We start from the raw sequence: 21,518 nt of genomic DNA, 5'->3' as shown, positions 1-21,518 counted from the left end.
TTTTGGGGATGTTATTTTTTAAATATTTCTGAATTTCGAATTAATTATTTAAAAAATCGGACTACTATATCATATAGCTGCCATAGGAACGATCGGAAAATTAATGGAAAAGTAATAGGAAATAAATTCTAGCTTCTTTGATTTTTATTGTATTATCTTCTACTCTAGGATATGACTCTTTTTAAATATTTCCGAATTTCAATTTTAATTTGATCAAAATCGGACGACTATATCATATAGCTGCCATAGGAACGATCGGAAAATTAATGAGAAATATTAGAAAATTAACATTTTTGCGATTTGTTAATTAATAGGAATGATCTGCAAGGGTATATAAGCTTCGGCTGGCCGAAGCTAGCTTCCTTTCTTGTTTTACTCTTTTTTTTATTCCTTTTTTTTATTGATGGCAAGCGGTAAACCGAAAATAATTTGGTTTATATTTAGCTATTTACTATGTACTACACATAATATAAATTGCGATAGCATAAATATATACATAAGTATATATGTATGTAAATAAGTAAAACGCGAATGGTTAAAATTATGCAATTAGTATTCAAATGTATTCTCCGCTTGACCCTTTACATACAATGCTCGGTTTGCCACAGCAAATTTAAGTGCTACAATGGCCCAGTATGTAGGCCGTTCGCTCCTCGCGCGGGAGACCCGGGTTCGATTCTCACCGACGGACAAGTAAAATGTAAGTTTTTTTCATGAAGATAAAATATTAACTAATCATAATTTCTACATTCCCAATCTTCCGCAGTCCCGTAGTCCACATTTACAACAACATTTGGCTTTGGTTAGATAAGAAATCCAAGCGCAAATACATAATAATAAATACATAACCTTTAACATTCACAATATACAAGACTCACAACGCCTGCATATGTATATAGGGAGGAGTACATAATATAAACGTATATTCAAAAAAAAATCATGATTGAACATGTTTTTTTGTTTTGTTTTTAATTTCTATTTTTTAGGAAAATTTCCTACTTTTTAGAAATTTTTGCCCTTAAATTTAGTAAAATTACCCTAAAATTTAGAAATATGACGTCAAAAAAAATCAAAAATATAGAAAAATGTGACCCTAAAATTTAGGGCGAGCTTGTCTTGAAGACAAAAGTAGGGCGATTTCCTTGACTTTAGGGTTAACTTTATTTTGAGTGTATGTATTTACTGTGCACTTGAATTGTTATTGTGCCTTTCAAACCTTTCCAAGTTCAATGTCTTACTATTTAAATTTGCACCTTTAAAGAAATTAATCAAGACAATATATATCTTTTTATATTACAAGTTATTTTATTAGTTTTAACCCTTAATCTAACAAAAATATAGCTTTTACTTTTATGGCTTAATTGAATGCTTCCCAATTCAAAGTTCATTTGGTTATATATCAGTTTATTAGCATATATCTCTATTATAATAATTATAGATTTTTCTGCGTTGGCTTTAAAAGCTAAATTAATACATGTTCGGATTGCACAACAACCACAGCAATGCTCACAAATTAGTCAAGATCAAGGTTTGTTTATGTATTCAACCGCACAGAAAAAATAACACACAAAAGCCGACTCATTCATTCGCATGTGGGAGAAGTCAAAGTTAAGCAGATGATCGTAAAAGTCTTATAAGTAAGACTCAAAAAGAGGGTTGAGTTGCTGCCGTGCCTAGAAATATTGCTGCTGTTGGTTTAAGTTGCTGCTGTTGCTGCTGATGTTGCTGCTTCTACTGCAGTCGCAGTCGGCGTTTTTCTTAGTTGTTGCTTTCAATTAGCATTGCAGGTTGTGGCTGTCAGCTTTAATACACAGGGAATAATTTACTATTGAATCAGTGCTTCAGTTTAGACCGTGAAATCTTTGATCTCATTAGAAAAATCGATATGATCGAAATGGTATTGTAAAAACATCGATGTTTTTAGTGCGGTAGAAATAATAAATATCGAAATGTCGATATTAACGAAATGGTATAGTGAAAACATCGAAAATATCAATGATTTTCAATCTCTTCTTCAGTTTCGAAATAATAAAAGATTTCCGATTGATTTTTTGATAGGTACTGACTGGTGTTTTTCCTCACATTTCACCTGCATTTCTCCCTGTGCAACTGCATAGAAATAACATGCAAATTGGAGCGCTTAATCTCAATCGGGGAGACCCACGCTGATTCTCTGGCCGGCGGAGCTGCGTCGCGCCTGCGCCGTCGTCGTCTTGTCCATCGGACCGCCCACCATCAAAGCGTCGCCGCTGAAGCAGAGGCTGCTGCGCAGGTGTTTGCGGGGGTCAGAGGGCAAGGGGGGCTCTTCGTCTTCGACCAGCTGTATGGGCACCCCTCTGGAGTTTTGAAGCTGTGGCAATTTTGGGAAGATTTTCCTAGCGTTTGGGCTGGCCTGATAATTATTATTATTATTTAATGGCTTTGCTCGACTAGTTTCCATAAAAGAGCGTTGCTGCTGACGACTTCCTGTCGGCATATTTGGCTGCTGACGAGGTCGACTTTCGTATGTGGGCTCCTCACGATCCTCACGATCATCGTAGTAGGCATATTCCGCAGCCTCCTCATTGTAGGTCACATGTTTCTTGGGCAAACCAGGACTCCGCGTTAACTGCAATCTCCTGACGCGATTTTCCAAATAATCATATGGATCCTGTTCCATTTGCTTCAGTATCTTTTTGGGCTGTGCCTGCAGAGGCAGTGGGCGTGGTCGTCGCCATTCGGGGCTGTCATTCAGCGGCTTTTTGGTGACCTTGGGCTCCTCCAGTTCCACACTGAAACTGCGCACATTTCTTTTCACCTGCAATTTAGGGCTATTCTTGGAATTCAGTTCCACTTCACGTTTGTCATTAAAGTCCATTTGCGGTCGTCTGGCATTATTTTGAGTGACATTATCTGCCTCGTTTACATAATCGTAGAATTGGATTTTTGAGCTATAAGCCTGATGGCGACGATCTGTGGTATCCTCGGATTTATTAACCAATTCTTGGGGTCTCACTTCAGTGAGCTTGGGTGTTATTTCCCTGCGTTGTCCCCTGCCCAAAGGTTTTTTAGCCTGGTTGGACTGCAGATTATCATAGAACTGTATGGATGAGCTGGCAAACTCCTTGTGAAACATTCGTCTGGTGTCAACTTCTGAGGGAGAATCCTGAGTGGAGGTAATCCTCTCCACAGGTCTCTCCAACTGCTGGCTGTTTCTCCGCTTCACTCGATTTTCCACAGCGGAATCCGCCCGGGAATCATCGGGCCAGAAAAAGTGGGACTCCTGGCGATTGCACACCTTCACCGCCTGACGCTCCACCATTTTGGGCGGCAGGCCCGTGTAGAATTTTCCATTCAGCATGATCTTCACTCGACCGATCGGCGACTGATCCGAAAACCGACTGACATAAAAAGAATCCGGCGGAGGTTGAGAGCAAGAAAATAAAATGGCTGAGATGTTGGCGTCGCCATTCAGCGTTGTCACTTCAGTCGTAGGCGTTCGCTTTCGAGTTCGAGTTTGCTCAGGTGATCAACCAGGGCCCAGACTAATTTGCGATTCTTGCGAAAAACAACGCGAGAAGTAAGTAAAAACTGGGCTCGCAGTGTTTTTAAACTATCAGATGCTCTAATATAGGAAAATATTATAAATGTTCATAGCGGAATTTCGCCATTTGGCTTTCAGATATTTGGGAAATAAGTTGGAACATAGTTTTAGGACCCTTGAAATATTTGTTTCTTTAAATCCTTTAGCGAATTTAGAAGAACATATATTATTGTTCATAATATATATTTTTTTCATCCAATGAAGCTTGTTTTTATATTTAAACCATAATTTTTGTGAGTTTACCACGGAAATGACTATTTTAAATCACTTAAAAAAGTGCCAAAAAGCATGCAACAATATATTTTCCATCCTAGAACCCAATGAATTTTTTAATGAAATCTGGGCACCTTTATAAGTATTTTAAAAAACCTTTTTGATATCTGTAACACAAGTTTTCCCTATATTTTTTGAAAATTTCATTATACCCTGTTAAAAACTCTTTGAGTGACTTGTGTTATTAACAACAAACACAAACAGCATTTCGAGGCAGAAATTTATTTGCTGCCAATGCAGCGTTGAAGCCGGCAGCGATGCCGACTGCGCTGCCGCAGAGACGAGTTTCCATCTAAGGTCAAATCGCGGCATTTTTCACTTTTGGAACGAAAAGTTGATTTTCGTGAGCTCAGCCGCTGACCAAATGTTTTGGTTTTTACTTCGGCTTTTGGCCTGTCTGTGTGGACCGAAAAAAGCGAGAATGCCGCCAAAGTTGGCCAGCCAAGAATAATAAACGACAACAGCTGCCAATTATTGGGTGCTTTAATGGCTTCAATTCGGGATCTTTTGGACGCAAGTGAGTGTCACTTGAACGACGCTCAGTATGGCATACACTGCGTATACGTAATATTACATGATTTAAATCAGCGAGGGGCTCATTATTCTACTGCTGTCGCAAGCTGATATATAGAAAAAATTGAGATAAATAGCACACTTTAAACAATAATATTCAAAACTTTAAATTATGCGTAGCAAATAAGAAATAAATTTAATTATATAATTTGAGTAAACAATATTCGTATAAGAAAAAGGGCTGTATGATGAAATAATGTTTCTATGATATATATAACATTAAATTATGTGCTGAAAATAAGAAATAAATTTTAATGAAATAATCTTAGTGAAAATATAATGACGAAATATATGTACTAAAATTGTTTTACTATATAAACTAAATCGGTAATTACAAAATTCCCTCCCTTACCCTTTAAAAAACCACTTAAATTGTATTTAATTAAATTAAATTTATTTTCGCTTGATCTTTACATGGTTTGCCATTGGAATCGAGTGGGGAGATGTGTGGGGAGCTTTGCTGATGGACACAACTACTGCTACTTTTGTTTTTATTTCCATTATTTTTGTTTTGTTTTCTTTTTTTTGCATTTTTAAGTCGAAGACGTAATTGGAGTACGTAATTAGCTTAATGTACAAACAATGCCATGGAAACACATCAAATATCATACACGCTGGGTTCGGGTTCTTTGTGAGTACGGGTCTATGGATGCTACTGCTGGAGGGTCTGAAAACTGCACCTTTTCTCCATATATATCTCAGTGTGGTGGCTGCCTTAGGGGTTAGATGGGTACTATATACGTTCTGCGGGGGGATATGTTAGGTTGCTTACACTACATTTGATTTGCTGACACGGGGGGAACTATGTATTATAATCTGACATTTACAAACTTTAGTTTTGCTGGGTAGTGTTTTTCTGTGTGGCTAAACATATACTTAGGTTCGCTCTCGGCTGCTTAAGACTTTATTTACAATTTGTATTTATAGCTGTTAGGCTGCGGCAAAGCCTTTCTCTTCGATGGTGTTTGCTGTTGTTTACTGTTGCTGCTGCGGCTGTTGCTGCTGCTGTTGCTGTTGCTGCTGCTGCTGTGGGGGCAGCAATTGCATCGGCGACATTACTATGATATTGGTGGCTCCACCGGCTGCATGGCCATAGTCCAGAGGCTTCTGCATCGAATCCACATCGAGATCCGGGGCCCTCGTGATCACACAGTACTGATTGCCGTTGTAGGTGACAATGGGCATGCCGGCGTGTTGCATGTTGCTCGCGTGCTCGCTCAGCTGAGCCTGCATGTAGGTGGCCGCCGTTGGCGAATTGGCAATGATGTGCGACACCGGCAGCGACACCTGGATTCGCGGGGAAAAAGGGGGAAAACGGAAGGGTAACAGAATACAGAATGCGGAAATTGCAGTTTTGGTGTTTTATGGTGTTCAATGTTGCTGTTAACTGTTGGTGTTGCTGTGGGGTTTTTCAGTCTGGTTTCAGTTTTTTAATAGGTAGTTACTTCTTGGCTCTGGTTGTTGTTGTTGCTACCGTTGTGGTTGCTACTACTATTGTTATTGTACATAGGCGCACTGGTCTGTTGCTGCTGCTGCTGTTGCTGCTGTTGTTGCTGTTGTTGCTGTTGCTGCTGTTGCTGTTGCTGCTGTAGATGTTGCTGGTGTTTTCTGGCTGCCTTCTTCCCATGGGCCACATGTTGCTGCTGCTGTTGTTGCTGCTGGTGTTGCTGCTGTTGCTGCTGAGGATGTTGCTGCTGCTGCTGCTGATGGCTGGCATTGAGTATCATCTGGTTTTGTATGATTATCTTCTGCTTGCGTGCTTGGGCCTCCATTTGAATTTGATTTTGATTTGCATCCATTTGGTAGCTGCGATTATTGTTGCTGGTTGTCTTAGCAATGACTCCTGCCGCCGCTGCTGCTGCTGCTGCTGGTTTTGTTGACTCTGCGACTAGCCGTTCCGGCTGTCAATACTATATTTCGGGGGAAAAATATAAAAATATTCGAGTTAAATCTGTTTTAAACCCATACATATATCTCCTTGGCTTTTGTTCCTAACCAGGAGTGTCTACCGACATCTTCTCACCTCCAGATGACTCTTGGCGTGAATGGACCACTCGTCCCGACTCGAGAACATCCTGCCGCACAGCTCGCAGGTCCAGGATAACTGCTGCTGGTGATGGGGTATGATGATGCCGGGAATGGACGCCGGCGCTCCCTGGGCCGATTGCACTATTATATTCTGGGCGGCCACCTGGACGGCCTGCTGTTGCAGCTGCAGCTCCAGACTCTGTTTGTTGTCCTCTGGCGGCGGATCCGGCTGCTCCTTCTTCTTGACCATATTATTTAGTCGTTTTCCGAGTGGCGCAATATTCGTGGGTGTCACGTGCTTGAACTTGTTCATGTGAATCACCAGCTTGTCCCGCCTGGCAAACGCCTTATTGCACACCTGAAATTAGAGGATTCGATAAATTTGGTTAGCGATTGTTGGACGGTTAGCGGTTTCTAGGGCTCGAGGGCAGCTTATACTTCACAAATATAGGGCTTCTCGCCGGTGTGGATGCGCATGTGGATGGTCAGCTTGTCCTTGCGGGCGAGTCCCTTGCCACAGACCGTGCACTCGAATGCCTTGTTGGTGGCTGGAAGAAAAGGAGGGTTTGTCGATTAAAATCTAAAAATCTAAAGTTCATTTATTTATAAATTATCAACAATAAAATCGTTCATTCCGGAATTTAAATAGTGAATTTAGTGAAGGAATTCATTGGTGAATGAATTGGTGTATTTAAAGAATGAGTTGGTGAGTTCATTGGTGAACTTGATGAATAAATTGGTGAACTGTGTGAAATAATTCATTGGTGTATTAAACGAATGAATTCTTTGGTGAATTTAGTAAAGGAATTCATTGGTAAATTCAATGAATAAACTCATTGGTGAACTTAAATGAATAAATTCAATGGTGAATTAAGTGAATGAATTCATTGGTGAATTTAATTAATGAATTAATTGGTGAATTTAATTAATGAATTCATTGGTGAATTTAATTAAGGAATTCATTGGTGAATGATAAGATGGAATTTATTGGTGAATTTAATTGTATGAAATTATTGGTGAATTTAATAGAACGAATAGAATTTAATTAAACAAAGTTATTGGTGAATTAAATCAATGAATATATGATGACATATGACAGATCGTAACCTCTTCAAAAACTATCAATTCAATACTCACACTTTGAGGGATTTGTCTTCCGCACCCCCGAGGACGCCTGTTGCACCTGTTGCAGTGCCTTCAATCGACTGGCGGGGTGCATGGAGCCCCCCTCGACATAGGGCTCTGTGAAGGGGATGAGATTGGGCTTTGGGATGTTGTAGGTCAGTTGCTCGGCCGCCGACCAGGTGCCCAGGCTCTGGAGGACCCTCACCCCGCCCTCGAAGCCCATCCCATCGTCCGGGACTGTGAAGGTGCTCTCCCCCGCCGCCGCAGCTGCCACACTTGAGGAACTGATCTGCGGCACCTTGATTGTGGCCGCATAGTGTTGCTGTTGCTGTTGTTGCTGCTGCTGTTGCTGTTGCTGCTGCTGCTGCTGTTGTTGCTGCTGTTGCTGTTGCAGGTTGCCGTTGTTCTGGCCATTGTTGTTGTTGTTGGTTGTTGGTGAGTTCTGCTGCTGCGAAGTCTGCTGCTGTTTGAACTGAATCGCCGCCTGGGCCATTTGCTGCTGCACCGCCATGTGCGCCTCGAGATATGCATTCTTCTGGGCAACCGTCATCTTGTCCATGTTAACGGCGCCGTTCTGGGGAAAATATTAATAAATAAATTATTTATATAAAAAATATTTTTTGTATTTATAATCAGTTTTTAAAAGAATATTTATTACTAAATCACGGTGGGTAATATGGGTGATAAATGAAAAGAATTTTAATATTTAAAAAGTATGAAAAAAAATTTTTTTTCTGATATCTGATTAATATTATATAAGTATAAGCTAGTATGGTCAAAAAATTCTTCCACCTTTTTGCTGGAAAAATTTATTATAGAACCCCAAGGGGCTTTTTCTTGTATTTATATGATTTTAAATAACATCTGTTTCCTTTTTTCACCCTAATATAAATCGTGTTTATAAATTAGAAGGGTATTATTATGATCTTCAAAATGCTTTGTTATAATGTTAATTTAGCGGAATATATTAATATGATCTTTGGGTCTGCAAGGGTATTCCCATCACCGTTAGTCTTTCCGTATGTCTTATCGTCCCAATCCCATTTCGTTCCCGGAACCCCAGCAATGCCACCCCTAACTGTAAATTGTGGGTGTAGTGAGTGGGTGGTGTGCGATTGTGCGAGTGTTGCGAAATTTTGCCAGCGTCGACTGAGGCAGAGGCAGAGGCTCCTGTCACCCCCTTTTGAGGGGGTGAAAATCGGCCTGCCCTTGCGCAAAAATTTGTGACTTGAGCTTTTCCCAAACCAACGATATGCTGGCTCGGATTTTGCCACCCCCTTGTGGTTGTGTGTGTATGCCGGCCGCTTCTTCCTCTTCCGTTTCTTCGGGCTTCCTCTTCTGCTTCTTCAGCTCTTTTTTGGCTTTTTTGGTCCGGAGGTTTGAGGCTTTTCCGTGTCTGCCCGGATTTATTTTTAAGCGCGCTATAATTTAGCCACCAGTTTGAGTTTTGAACTTTTGCCACATTTTTCTGCCGACACTGCACTATGTCACTTCCGTATTTTTAGCTATTTGTCCGTTATTTTATGCCTGTTTTAAGACACTTTTTAGCACTTCCTTAACCCACCACCGCCCCTTTTCCTTGCGCCTGGCCATTGACTTTTTCTTTAGCATTTTCACTGCCAGTTGGTGGGGGTTTTCCCGAGTTTTACCACATTTTCTTTCTTTTCGCTTCGATTTAAGCTTACCACACTTGAAAATCAATACGAAAACGGTAGCTGTTTTTTCCGATTTTCCGCTTTTCCTCGACGCGAATTCGGTGGAAATGCTGAGCCGCCAAGGATTCGCCGTCGTCTACTTCCCAGCGCCTATTGTTTGTGTATGTATTGCGAAAAACGAAACCGATTCACTTTACAGAGAAGAGAATTCTCAGTCGACGCTCGAAAAGCTCTGCCACCTCACACCCCCCGTGGAAATATTATTATTTTGAGTAATTATTTGTTATTTTTGGAAGGACGCAGGACGCAGGATGAAGGATGTGGGTTGTAGGATGCGAGCAGAGCGCAGGCAGACAGATACCAACTGTCGTTTTTGCGGTAGTTTGCAAAGGCGAAAATCATTGCATACCTCACGGCGTCCCAAACGGAAGAGAAAGGAGAAAGCTTTTACCTTTGCTCTCTCTTTTTCTTTTCTCCCCACCCCCATTCCACTCCCACTGTTCCGGTGGTGGTTGCTGGGAACAGTGGAACGAGGGAACGGACCGGCATTGAAACACACAACCGCAAAAACAACGACATCAACTGCAGCACCAACAACATTTCGCAATATCAATTGCTGAGGTGGCTTAAAAGGGGCACAGTGGTAAGGATACTATTTAAAAATTCCTTTATAAAAAATATTACCAATAAATTACAAAAAAAAACCAATATAAAATCAGCCGACTTTTTGTGGGTAGAGCTACAATTTTGGTTATATTCTATCTTTAATTGGTAAATTTAATTAAATTGTTGTGGTTCAGAGTAAGCTTTAAGTTTTTAATGTTTTTTAGAAACATTTTTTAGAAACCTTAAATGGTTGATAAAATGTTTTTTTTGCCTAGATAGGCACATTCTTTATTAACACGCCTCACAAGAAATGTTGTTGTTTTCATGTTGTATGTTTTTTTACAAAAAATCTTGGTATGTGCCTATAAAAATACCATTAATTTAAACCACTGTGCACAGCTTAGGCGTTTGTTTGGGTAGCCAAGTCACTCACCTGTGTGAGGTAGATTATCACCTATCTGTGCTCCAAAAGGTTAATCTGTCTCTTGTTTTCCTATCGGAAATACTCAATCCGATTTACAAGGTCTAGTTAAGATCTCCAAATAAGAAGAGGAGAGATTCTTTGCTAATTCTGAACAGATACCCTTTTTTAATAGGAGTTGTTGAATTTTTAAATTAATAATAAAAGATAATTATAACGCTACTCTTCTTAAAAATGCTATGGACAAATAAATCAATAATTACCAATAAAACTTTCCTTAGATCGATAAAACGGCAATTTGCTGCAATTAGCCCTTGCAAAGTCTATTGTTATCCCTATAATTGGGTTAATTGCAGCCACGTTGCAGGACACTTTGCATTGCGAAAATGTGTGCCACATGCAACGCACACTTTTACGCCAAAAGTTGGCCCATAAATTTAATTTGATTCCATTGTTTGTTTTATTTCTCTATGCAATTTTTTTATTGGACACTTGAAAGGGGCGCAAAGCAGAAAAAAAATTGCCATTTCGATGGCGGGAAGTTGGTGGCTAAAAAGCTGTTGCTCCTGTGGGCTGCACTTTTTGGGGGGCAAAAGGAAAAAACTACAGAACCTCCTTTCGAAATCCTGCGAGTGCGCAATTGCCATTTAAAGGTGGTTCTACTAGTGCAATGGATGAGGTGTTGCTAGAATTGCGCGCATTTCAGTCCATTTTTTTCAATGCTGCAGCAAACAAATGAAGGGGCAACAGGTGTAGTTAATTCTCTGCAGGAGCTTCTTCCGCAGGAGCTTCTTCTGCAGCAGGAGGAGCTTCTTCAGCGGCAGGAGGAGCTTCTTCGGCTGCAGGAGGAGCAGCCTCTGGTGGAGGAGGAGCCTCTTCTGCAGGCGTTACCACTTCGGCAGCTGGCGGAGCTTCTACTGGCATCTCGTCGCCAGCTTCAACCTCTTCCGATTCCTCATCTTGGGCCGGCGGCGGTGCTGCTGCCTCATGGGCACTTTTGTCCGACTCCACATCCGAGCCACTCGCCTCGTCCTCGTGCTCCTCCTCCAGCCCGAACTTGGATTCCTTGGACTCCTGCTCCTCTTCCTCCGGCTGAATTTCCTCGTAGACCACAACCTCCTTCCACAGGATCTCCTCGTCCACACAAACTGGCTCCTCATCGTGAGGTTCCACCCGCTTATTAAGATCCAGTTCGGAGATACAGGGCTCGGTTCGCTCGAATCCGCCGCAGGTGACACACGAACTGGAGGAAAGCAGCATCGAGGAGTGAGGCGAAGTGGATGAGAGGGGTGTACTGCTGCTCTGGGTCTTCTTGTCGCGCGGTGGAACACCCCTTACACTCGGCTTCGGGGCATAGGTCATGGTGGTCTGCTGGGATCTGTCCTGAATGCCCACATCCGGTCGCTGTTGACACTGGTTGGTGACCTGCGGCATCTTTGGGTTGCTGCGCACTAGGTAGTCGGACAAGCGCACCTTCCAGTTCTCCTGGCTGCAGTCCACGTTCTGCATTATGTCGTAGATCTCCTCGAGAAGTGGTTTTAGCATCGGCCGATTGCAAAAGTTGTTGTGGTCGAACATCTGATGGTGTTCGTGAATATCTGAAAAGAAAAACTGTTAGTTCTAAAGAATTCGCGGTGTTAGTTTGGTTATTTTTACAATTCGTAACTTTAAAAGAAAAAGTTCACATTGATAAATATAAATTTATATAAGATAAATTTATAATATTTTTAGTATCCTACTTACAGTTGGGAAAAATAAAGTTGATCTCACGTGCCACACTGTTACTATTTTTGGTAACATGGATATTCCGTTCCAGTTCGGATGCAGAACCACTAAAAATAAAATAGTAAAAAGGAAACCCTATATAATACCATAGAAAACTCACAAATAACAAATCATGATGTTGAGCAGCTCCTGCACGGCGTTCTCCTTGGTAACTATGAAGGCCTCGGAAACTCCCTTCGAAAGGAGAATGACCTCCAGCATAAAGCCCTTTTCGTCGGCATAGTCAGCATAGAATTCGGCGGCAGTTTCCGGGGAAAAGGCAATCCTGCGATTTCCCTGCAGTTGGAAGCCCTCAGAAAGCAACTTCAAAAGCACCGGTCGCCGCTTGTGCAGATAATCCGGCTTTATAATCAACAGGGAATTCTCAAACATAATGTTTAAGAAATATATCAATATCCAGGGACTATGGGGAATTTTCAATAATGTGCTACTTTGTGTTTGTTTTAGTTTTCTTTATGATTTATAAGATCAATGTTCGTATTTTACACAGTTTTCTTTGATATCTTAAACTAGACACACTGCTCAGCTGACTTCGGACAGATCGGGGATATCGATACAAAGTTAGTGGCTTGTGGATTTCGCTAATTCGTAGTAAGTTTTAGTTTTAGTTAAGTTTTACTTTATCTTTCAGCCGGGTTTTTTGAGTGCGTTATAAAATCAGTTTCATCACAAATTCTCCTAACAAATTTAGAGCCAAAAACCAGGGGTACGGGTAACGGAAAGTAAGTAAATATGTTTCATTTACAATAAATCGTTATAGAATGTAAACAGATAGATGTAAAGATATATGCATATATAAAGCGTGGGATCGGCTCCCTCCTTCTTCTATTTTTCGGACATCACAACGCATCGCTTAGGCTATAGGAGAGATAATAGGTCAATCGGGGGTTTTGATGGTTTATATGCTTCCAGTTTACCTGAAATTCTGGCAAAGGCCAGCGAAGACTTCTCGCTATCGAAGCACTTGCCAATTTCGGCGCAGATATGCGACTGATTCACATAGGATCGCTTGGCCAGGTTCTTGATACTGTTGCCATAGATGGAGATCATCTCAGAGCACTGGAAAATAAGAAGAGTTACAGATTTTGCTAAAATAAAAACAAATATAATCTTACAATCTTGTAGTACTTGGCTGGCAAGTTCTCGCAGGCCAGCGATGTCATTTGCAGGGCAGTCACTTCCTCATCCTTCTGCTCGCGCAGGAAGGGCAACAGAGCCTGGGTGACGCCGTGGCACACGCCGCACTCGACCACCTCATCGGTGACGGCCAGGCTGAAGCACAGCTGCAGCTTCTGGCACACCTCCTTGGGCGGCACATCGCTCAGCAGTTTAAGAACGGCGGCGGCATAACCATCTACGAAGGCATCGCACTGCTTGCGAACAGTGGAAGGCAGGCGGTTGCATATGGCCTCAATTGCTCGCTTAATATCATCCTGCTCGGTCTTGTTCTTCAGATCGGCCTCCAGTTTGGTCATGACAAACTCGCAAAGCACGCAGGTGGGCGGCTCCTTGATGGTGGACAGCTGGTTGTCCTTGCGGGGCAGGGCAATCACGTCGTACTTCAGAGCCTCATCCACTTCAACTGTTTTAGAAAGGGATTTTAAATATTTAAATAATAAATTTTATCTAATTCTAAACTCACGATCTCCCACATCGGCCAGGATGCACATGCCCAGCTCCGTGCAGATCAGCTTGGGGTCCATTTCCTTGAGCAGCAGATCGGCAATCTGGTCGCCGTACTTGTCGATCACCTTGTGGCACTTGCCGGCCAACGGCTTCCTCATCTTGTCGCAAGACTGCTCCAGGATCAGCTTGATGCTCGCCCTGGTGGGGTGCTTGCCCACGCGCTTCTCCAGCTCCTTGACCAACTCCTCGCAGATCAGGCAATTGGGAGCGGCGTTGAATCCCTCGTCAAAGGCCAGCTGAGGCGGCAGTTCCTCCAGGGACTCAATATCATTCGAGCTGATCTCCTCGCTGCTCGACTTGTCCTCGCCATCCACATCGTCCTCCAGCGAAATGCCCAAATCGCCGAGGGCATCGGTTGACTTGGCGCAGAGCTTCAGCTGAACGCAAATCTCCTGGGGCTTGAAGTCCGTGATCAGCATGTCGACCAGCTCGTTGGAATAGGTGTTCACAAAGTCCACGCACTCGTCCTTCAGCTTGTCGGGCAGGTGGGTGCAGAGGCCGTCTAGAACCCGCCGGATGTTGTCCTTGGACTTGTTGTCGCGGATCTTCATCTGCGCCTGCTCGACGGCAAACAAGCAGAGCGGGCAGGTGGGTGAATCCTGCTCGTCGCTGACCGGCACCGGGTGGAACACCTCGACGTCGTCCTGCTTGGGCAGATTCTTGGGGCACATCTGCATGTAGGGGCACACGGAGCGGGGATTCAGTCCCTGGACCAGCAGAGCAATCACAGCATCGCCGTACATCTCCACAAAGTTGCGGCACTGACCGGCGACTCCCGACGGCAGTTTGCTGCAGACGTTCTCCACGGTGTGCTTGATCTGGTCATCGGTGGCCGGGGTGGCCAAAGTCTCCTGAATAAAATGCAGCAAGTACTCGCAGATGGTGCACAGCTCGCCGCCCTCCACCAATTCCAAGGGCCTGGCGGCTCCCATTAAGCGATCGATGGGCAGCTGCATGTCGAGGATCTCCTGCTGGCTAAACTTGGGCTCGCTGGCTCCGAGCTGCTTCTTCTCGTGCTTCTTCTCCAGCCTCTCGATGGTGATCTTCACCTGGGCGGGCTCAAGAACAGGCAGCAGCGGCATAATGGGCACATCCTTCGCGGCCGAGTTCTTCTGGCAAATGCCAATCATGCAGCAGGCTCCATTGGCATCCAGCTTGTTGACCAGCGTCTCGTAGATCACATGGTAGTACTGGTCCACGATGCTCAGGCACTCGTCCTTGAATCCCTTCGACTGCTTGCAGAATCCCTCCATCACCTGCTTGAACTCCGTCTCCGTGGTGTTGGCCACCAGGACGTCACGCAGGTGCTTCACCAGCTGTTCGCACAGCTCGCAGGGAATATCATCGCCGGCATCGAGGGCCACCAGCTCTCCTTGCGGCTGCAGCTTGTCCTCCTCGTGCTGGTGATACCTTGAGGCGCAAACGCCCGAAACATGGCACACGGCATCCGTGGTCAGGTGCTTGCTGACATGGTCGTAGATATCGTTGAAGTAGGTCAGCACAATGTTGGCACAGGCGTCGGAGAAGCTCGACAGGGAGCCGCACATATGCAGCATCGTCTCCACCATGTCATCGCGATCGGTGGCCGCGAATTTGGAGTGCATCATGCGGGAGAGCAGGTTGCAGTTGCCGCAGGACAGCTGATTGGGCTGCCAGGTTAACTCTTTCTCTTCGGAGCTGTCGTCTTCATCCTGGGCGGTTCCATCCAGACCCGATTGAATGCCAGCCTTGAACATTTCATCGATGCGGGCACTGTTGCAAAGTCCGGCCACCGAGCAAACTTGCTGGGGTTTCAGAAGGGATACAAATCAGTAGGGGTTTTACAGGGAAGTACCCTATCGTAACTCACATCTGGGTTCATTTGGGAGGCCAGGGCCTCGACCAACTCGGGCAGGAAGTCATCGGCCACCTTGATGCACTCCTTTTGGATGGGCTTGATCGGAATGAGCTTGCAGGAGCCCTCGAAGACCTCCTTGAGCTCCTCCTCCGTCTCGTTGCTCTTCAGCTGATCCCTGGCCTGGGTGACCATATCCTTGCAGATCTGGCAGATCGAGTCCGTGTCCACGGGCACCTGTTGGGTCTCCCAAACGGTTTGGATGCAATGGCGGGTGGCGCGACATTCCTTCGAGTTGCTGCAGAGGAGAAAAAAATATTTGGAATTTCCCTTTGCTATAAAGATAAAACCATATGAATAACAAGCTGATCATGCAGAATGTCGCCTCGTAGATCAAATGACCCGCATTCGTAATCGAATGACCACAAGACAGACGACGAGTCAGCAAAGATCAGAGTCCATTGAAAAGGGAGTAACCCTAGACTCTCTAAGAACGCACCCGCAGCTCACATGATCATGGGGCTAGGGTGTTCTTCAATGGATATAAGTAAATATAAACCGGATACGAAAAACTAATAAATATTTATAAGTGACTGTCATATAGCTTTTTTCAGTCTTAAAGATTGGTCTTTCGAGCCGGATACTGACTCATTTGTAGGATGTTGTTTGTTTATGTTTATATTTTCTTCCCTAAAACCTTTTAAAATTTCGAGAGATACAATACGAAACAAGAGCAATTTACCCACCCTAATGTAATGTAAGGTAATCAATCAATTTATCCAATTCGATCGGAAAAAAAGTGATAATTAATAAGTTATGATAGTAAAGATATAAAGATTATAAGCAGGATAGGATAAAACAATAAATATTTATAAGTGACTGTCATAAAAGAGTGGGTACCAAGTCGATCCGTCTCGAAAGTTTAAAGATTTTCTAGAGATTATTATATGTTTTTAATGGTCTTTTGTTGGACAAGCGCTATATTTATGTTTTCTTCCCTAAAACCTTTTAAAATTCCGAGAGATACAATACCAAGCAATAGCAATTTACCCACCCTAATGTAAGGCAACCCCTGTATTTATTCAATTTCAATCAATTTATCCGGTTCGATCGGAAAAGTGCTAATTTCTATTAACATTAAAATGTGTCTGTGTTGGAACCACCAGGAATACCAAACAAAAGCGTCTAGAAAGCGAAAAAAACAGCAGTGATAAGCACGGAAATAAACAGTTGATATGTATGAATGATATATATGGATATATGTACATTATTCTCTTGGCTGTGCGCATTCACAGATATTGTTTTTTGAAATTTCAGCAGCAATGGCGACGTTTTTAATTTCGTGGCTCTACAATTTTTCGCCGTTAATTGACAAACAAAGAAACAGTTAAGAGCGCCTGAAATGGCGGATTTTCCTCGGCAATTTAAAAATAAATCAATCAATAAACAAAGGAAATACGATTAGTGATAAGCAATGGGTGCTTGACAAATGTTTTCAGGGGCCTATGGATTGTTTTTACTCTATTAGTTGAGTAATCCACATAGAGGCTGTTTGTAAGTTGATCTCGGAGAGTTACACAAATACAGTGGGGATTCTTTAAAGTGAACGAACTTGAAAATATGTATATTTATAGTTGGGGTACCTATTATTTAAACAATTATAAGGAAGTCCAAGTTGGGTTATTTTGGTATATTTACAAGTTGCACTTTTGGATGCTTCCCTGTATTCATTGTATGCCTGTGGGATTAGTCAGAATCTGTTGATAAGAAACAACTGTTGCCGCTTACAACACATTTAGCGATGATAAATAAAATAATTATGCGGTTCATTTGCTGGTGAATGGAAAAGGGAAAGGACGGCAATTCAGTTTCAGAATGATCCGAACTTTGGGATTACTCATACAAATAATCATGGCGATAAAGTTTTACCCCTGTCTGAAAAGTTTCGTCGGCATTTTGTTAATTTGATTTAAAGCGAATACGAAGACAAAGGGAATGCAGAAATATAATATGGGAGGATATGGGAGAAAGAGAGCATTGCGAAAAATACACCAAGAGAAAATAGTTATACAATCAAAGCTTACAAAACTGTAAAGTAAATAAAACAATGTTTGCCCTTGAACTTGGGTGCTTTCTACATTATTTGTCGAAAAAACGGGGGTGATAAAAATAATCTTTGAGAAATACAATAGAGTTAAAAATAAACTGATAAAGATTTTCTAAATTTTGTTTCCAAATTTTTAATGTTCCGAAATGGGATCATGGCTGTTTTTCTAACGGTACACTATCAAAAAATGAGCGCAAATAGAGTGTCATTAGTGTTGGGTTTGCAATAACAGGGGTTATCAACTAATAGAGCTCTATATAGAGCACATACATATTCGATCCGAGTGATAGTCTTATCGGCAGGAAAACAAAAACAAAGAGTCTGCAGTGCAAACAATGGACGAGTAAAATCGCGATATGGAGAGGGGTTAAAAGGGGTTAGCGCAGCCCCTTCGAGAACTTTTCCCCGGGGGGTTCGGGGGGCTCTTTTCGATGACCAAGCGTTTTATCCGGGTTTCCCGTTACTCACCTGAAATTTCCGCACCAATACGAAGGTCCCCAGGTGCACTTGCTGGATCCCAGCAGCTTTTGATCGCCCCCAATGGGCGTGGCAGCGGCAAAGAAGCCTGGGAAAAGCGAGGAAAACAAACAAAGAGTGGATAAGTCGGGGGAACAAAATACGCAATTAGCTATGACTAAACTGTAATCCCCTCCATGAAATTTCCTACTCACCGAAGGCGCAGAAAACTGCCAAAACGGCCAAAAGGCCTGCTTTCTCCATTTTCCCGGTGTTCTACTGTACTTTCTTGTGAGTCGGGGGAGTCGTTTTAGTTCCTCTGTCTGCGATTACGGGTTTATTTCTGGTTTAATTCTGAGCGAAGATTGAAGTGCAATTGCAACGAAGTAATTTTTAGAGGTGGAGAAACATCGATGCTAACATCGATGTCATCGAAAATATAAAAATACCAATATCGATACTTGAGTAAAAATAAATATTTTTATCGCGATATATTTTTCTCCCGATAACGTTAGGAGGATGTCTTGGCTAACTTAGCGAGGACACAGTTGATTACGTTTATTTTTAGCGGTCCGCAAATTGCGCATACGCCTAGTGTGTACCAATTGTATTTACTTAAATGGTATTTAGCTTAATTTTAAATGGTATTTAGATTAATTTTAAATGGTATTTCTTCGCTGAAACTTCTGGGGGCTGGAACTTACGTTCTTCTGTTATCGGCCCAAAACAGCTTCCAAACAAAATGTGAACATGATAAACTTTTTCTTCAATTTGTATAATTTAAAATAAAAAAAAAATTTTAATTGGAGAATAAGTTCTATTTTAATTGTTGAAAATACAAATTGCACGGACAGATGGAGTGGATTTGCTAGTGATCCTTAAATATATTGAAAATATATTTTAATAAGATGAGTATTAAATGAATACTTTTGGGAGTGTTATAGTTTATAATATTTAGTATAACAATAATACTACAGAGTTCAAATTTCATACTGGTTATATTTTGGGTGTACACTCAAAAAAAAAACAGCCCGAAATCGCCATTAAATCAAGAAATTCGCCATGAATTTCAGTCGATGGCGATTTACCGTATTTTTTAGAAAGGAATTTTCTAAAATTTAGAAAAAAATTTCTGAAAAGCAGAAATACTTTTCTAAAATCAAGAAAAATTGCCATAAAATTGCGGAAAATTTCCTTAAATCCAGAAAGTACTTTTCTTGAAAATAGAATTTTTTTTCTTCAAATAAGAAAGGACTTTTTTTATTTTCAGAAAATTTTATTTATTTTAATAAAATGTATACATATTTATTTTACTATTTTATTTCCTAAACAAGAAAGAGAAAAGAAAATAAAAAGGATGAAAAGAAAATTATTAATATTTCCTAAACAAAAAAGGAAAACAAAACAAAAAAGATAAAAATAAGATAATAAATATTTCCTAAAGAAAAAAGAGAAAAGAAAACAAAAAAAGATAAAAATTACATTATAAATATTTCCTAAACAAAAAAGAAAAGAAAACAAAAAAGATAAAAATTATTAATATTAATATTAAGTAGGTATTTAATATATTACCTATTATTAAAATTTACTTACTGCCAAATTATCAACAATACCTGAAATTGAAATTATTCCTGCAATCGAAAATAAAAATTAATATTAGAGAACGATAGTATTTGCGGCCTGCAATAGTATGGCCTTTGCTTACCATAAATTTTCACACACTTACCAAATTTATATTTAAATTTATTTAAATTGCTTACCTATTAATTGCCTCTTAGAGGGATCGCACTTTAACTTTCTTAAATGGGCTCAACACAAACTTATTACTTTGAATGCTCATCCAAAACTGAGCACAAGGGTTCAAAATGCAGCGCAACGCAAGCAACTCTCTCGCGAGAGACTGCATTTCCAAAACAACAACGCAATAAAAGTTACAGCTACGCACAAGAAAATTCTCGATCATACGCACAAACACACATAAACATATACATACATACGCCAAAACTGTCGTCGCAACGCGCCGCGGACTAACCCCTTGTCTTCTTCTTTTTCGTTTCGAAGAAAGAGTGAGAAGCATAAAAGAAATACAAAAAGTTTTTCTTAAATCTATGGTGATTTTCTAATTCTACTTTTTTGTTTTCAAGAAAACATTTTTTTTTAATTCAGAAAAATTCTTAAAATTTAGAAAAATTTACCGTATTTTTTATGGCGACTTTCTAGATTTTAGGAAGGGCTGAAGTACATTTTTTCTTAATTTAATGGCGAAATCGCCATTAATTTAAGAAAACTTTTGGAGAGCAAACTAGGAAAAAGCACCATTGATTTAAGAAAAAAAATCATTTTTCTAAATTTTAGAAAGGTTTTTCATAAAATTCTGTTTTTATGGTCTTTTTTCCTAGATTCAAGAAAACAATTTCTAAAATTCAGAAAATTTTCTAAAATTAAGAAAAAATTTCATTTTATGGCGATTTTCTAAAATTTAGGAAAAAAAATTTTTTGAGTGTAGGGTCGTAAAAGTATCCTTCTATAAAAAGTTCAACACATTCGTTTCACAAATTTACGAATCAAGCCTTAGTTTTCGTTAAATCTAACATCATTTTTTCAGATTAGCCCAATACGGATTATTATTAAATTATCCTTCAAGTAGCAAAGAAGGAAATTAAGTCTCCTAAATCCATAACAATTTTCCAAATCACTCATTCACTCACCAGGCGAAACCTTCGGTTATAATCGATTGCAATCCGCAGATTTAATTACATACTGCCGCGGCAAAACTATGACAATAACCATCAGCGATGTTCTTGAACTTATCGCGGTTATTAATACGCCCCCTTTTTGTGCTTTTTGCTCAGCCCCATCGCTTAACCCCCTTTGGCCAGCTAGCAGGCACATGATTAAATTCTATTGTAATTGCGGGTTAATTGATGTGAGCCTGCCCAGATGTAAAGCTCATAAATGCCGGGGAAAATGCATCTCACTCGCAATTGTTGGCTCAAACACACATATTATTCTCGCGATGCCTATCGGCGTGTAATTCTCGATTTTAGGTGCGTATCGCGATCTGTGTGAGAAAAAGATTCATTGAAGATACATTCGAAAAGAATGCCAGACAGAATTCTCATAGCGATTGAAAGTCGAGGTCACCTGGTGGCCGCAAAGTAGTTGGTTTGGCCAACGAAATGCCAAATGCAAGCGCCGATCTACCGATCTGGCCAATACGGCCATAACATCGGCTATATCTGTGTCAAAACCAACGATTCGGCTGCTCAGGGGCTTAGAAGGAAACCTGAAACCCGTCGTGTTGACCGTGGATTGCAATGCCTGCATTTCGGGTCTTTGGCGGAGTTTAACCCTCTGAAGTGCAATTGAAAAATTCGGAATATATA

General features: G+C 41.2%; 4 protein-coding genes across 4 annotated transcripts; all 4 read right to left on the bottom strand.

Annotated features, from left to right (window-relative positions):
• Positions 1-1,388: 1,388 nt before the first annotated feature.
• LOC108059712 (uncharacterized) lies at positions 1,389-3,392 on the bottom strand. Its single transcript, XM_017145123.3, has one exon. It carries the CDS (start codon positions 3,338-3,340, stop codon positions 2,147-2,149), a length of 1,194 nt encoding a protein of 397 aa, XP_017000612.2. The 5' UTR covers positions 3,341-3,392; the 3' UTR covers positions 1,389-2,146.
• A 1,409-nt stretch (positions 3,393-4,801) lies between these two features.
• LOC108059723 (GATA zinc finger domain-containing protein 10) lies at positions 4,802-9,683 on the bottom strand. The gene is given in 6 exon segments (XM_017145137.3): positions 4,802-5,716; positions 5,875-6,339; positions 6,453-6,815; positions 6,896-7,005; positions 7,595-8,156; positions 9,268-9,683. Coding segments are annotated over 5 exon segments (1,797 nt in total). The 5' UTR covers positions 8,142-8,156; positions 9,268-9,683; the 3' UTR covers positions 4,802-5,404.
• Positions 9,684-10,727: 1,044 nt separating this feature from the next.
• Positions 10,728-12,432, bottom strand: LOC108059690 (uncharacterized). Its single transcript, XM_017145095.3, has 3 exons — positions 12,150-12,432; positions 12,008-12,096; positions 10,728-11,862 (listed from the first exon to the last, which is right to left on the bottom strand). The coding sequence occupies exons 1-3, from the start codon at positions 12,419-12,421 to the stop codon at positions 11,021-11,023; spliced, it is 1,203 nt and encodes a 400-aa protein (XP_017000584.2). The 5' UTR covers positions 12,422-12,432; the 3' UTR covers positions 10,728-11,020.
• Positions 12,433-12,480: 48 nt separating this feature from the next.
• Positions 12,481-18,532, bottom strand: Sap-r (prosaposin). Its single transcript, XM_044395573.2, has 7 exons — positions 18,348-18,532; positions 18,145-18,241; positions 15,585-15,867; positions 13,692-15,519; positions 13,165-13,631; positions 12,967-13,108; positions 12,481-12,907 (listed from the first exon to the last, which is right to left on the bottom strand). Exons 1-7 carry the CDS (start codon positions 18,394-18,396, stop codon positions 12,903-12,905), a joined length of 2,871 nt encoding a protein of 956 aa, XP_044251508.1. The 5' UTR covers positions 18,397-18,532; the 3' UTR covers positions 12,481-12,902.
• Positions 18,533-21,518: the final 2,986 nt, after the last annotated feature.

Source organism: Drosophila takahashii, chromosome 3R (genome assembly GCF_030179915.1).
Source record: "Drosophila takahashii strain IR98-3 E-12201 chromosome 3R, DtakHiC1v2, whole genome shotgun sequence".
Lineage (NCBI taxonomy): Eukaryota > Metazoa > Arthropoda > Insecta > Diptera > Drosophilidae > Drosophila > Drosophila takahashii.
This window is presented reverse-complemented; position numbering and strand designations above follow the sequence as displayed.

Coding starts and splice junctions, on each gene's coding strand:
- LOC108059712 (XM_017145123.3), bottom strand. CDS start 3,340: ATGCTGAATGGAAAATTCTACACGGGCCTGCCGCCCAAAATGGTGGAG.
- LOC108059690 (XM_017145095.3), bottom strand. CDS start 12,421: ATGTTTGAGAATTCCCTGTTGATTATAAAGCCGGATTATCTGCACAAG. Junction 12,097..12,149: donor AACATCATGATTTGTTATTT/GTGAGTTTTCTA, acceptor TTTTATTTTTAG/TGGTTCTGCATCCGAACTGG. Junction 11,863..12,007: donor CAACTTTATTTTTCCCAACT/GTAAGTAGGATA, acceptor TTTTCTTTTCAG/ATATTCACGAACACCATCAG.
- Sap-r (XM_044395573.2), bottom strand. CDS start 18,396: ATGGAGAAAGCAGGCCTTTTGGCCGTTTTGGCAGTTTTCTGCGCCTTC. Junction 18,242..18,347: donor GGCAGTTTTCTGCGCCTTCG/GTGAGTAGGAAA, acceptor CGCTTTTCCCAG/GCTTCTTTGCCGCTGCCACG. Junction 13,109..13,164: donor CAGCCAAGTACTACAAGATT/GTAAGATTATAT, acceptor CTTATTTTCCAG/TGCTCTGAGATGATCTCCAT.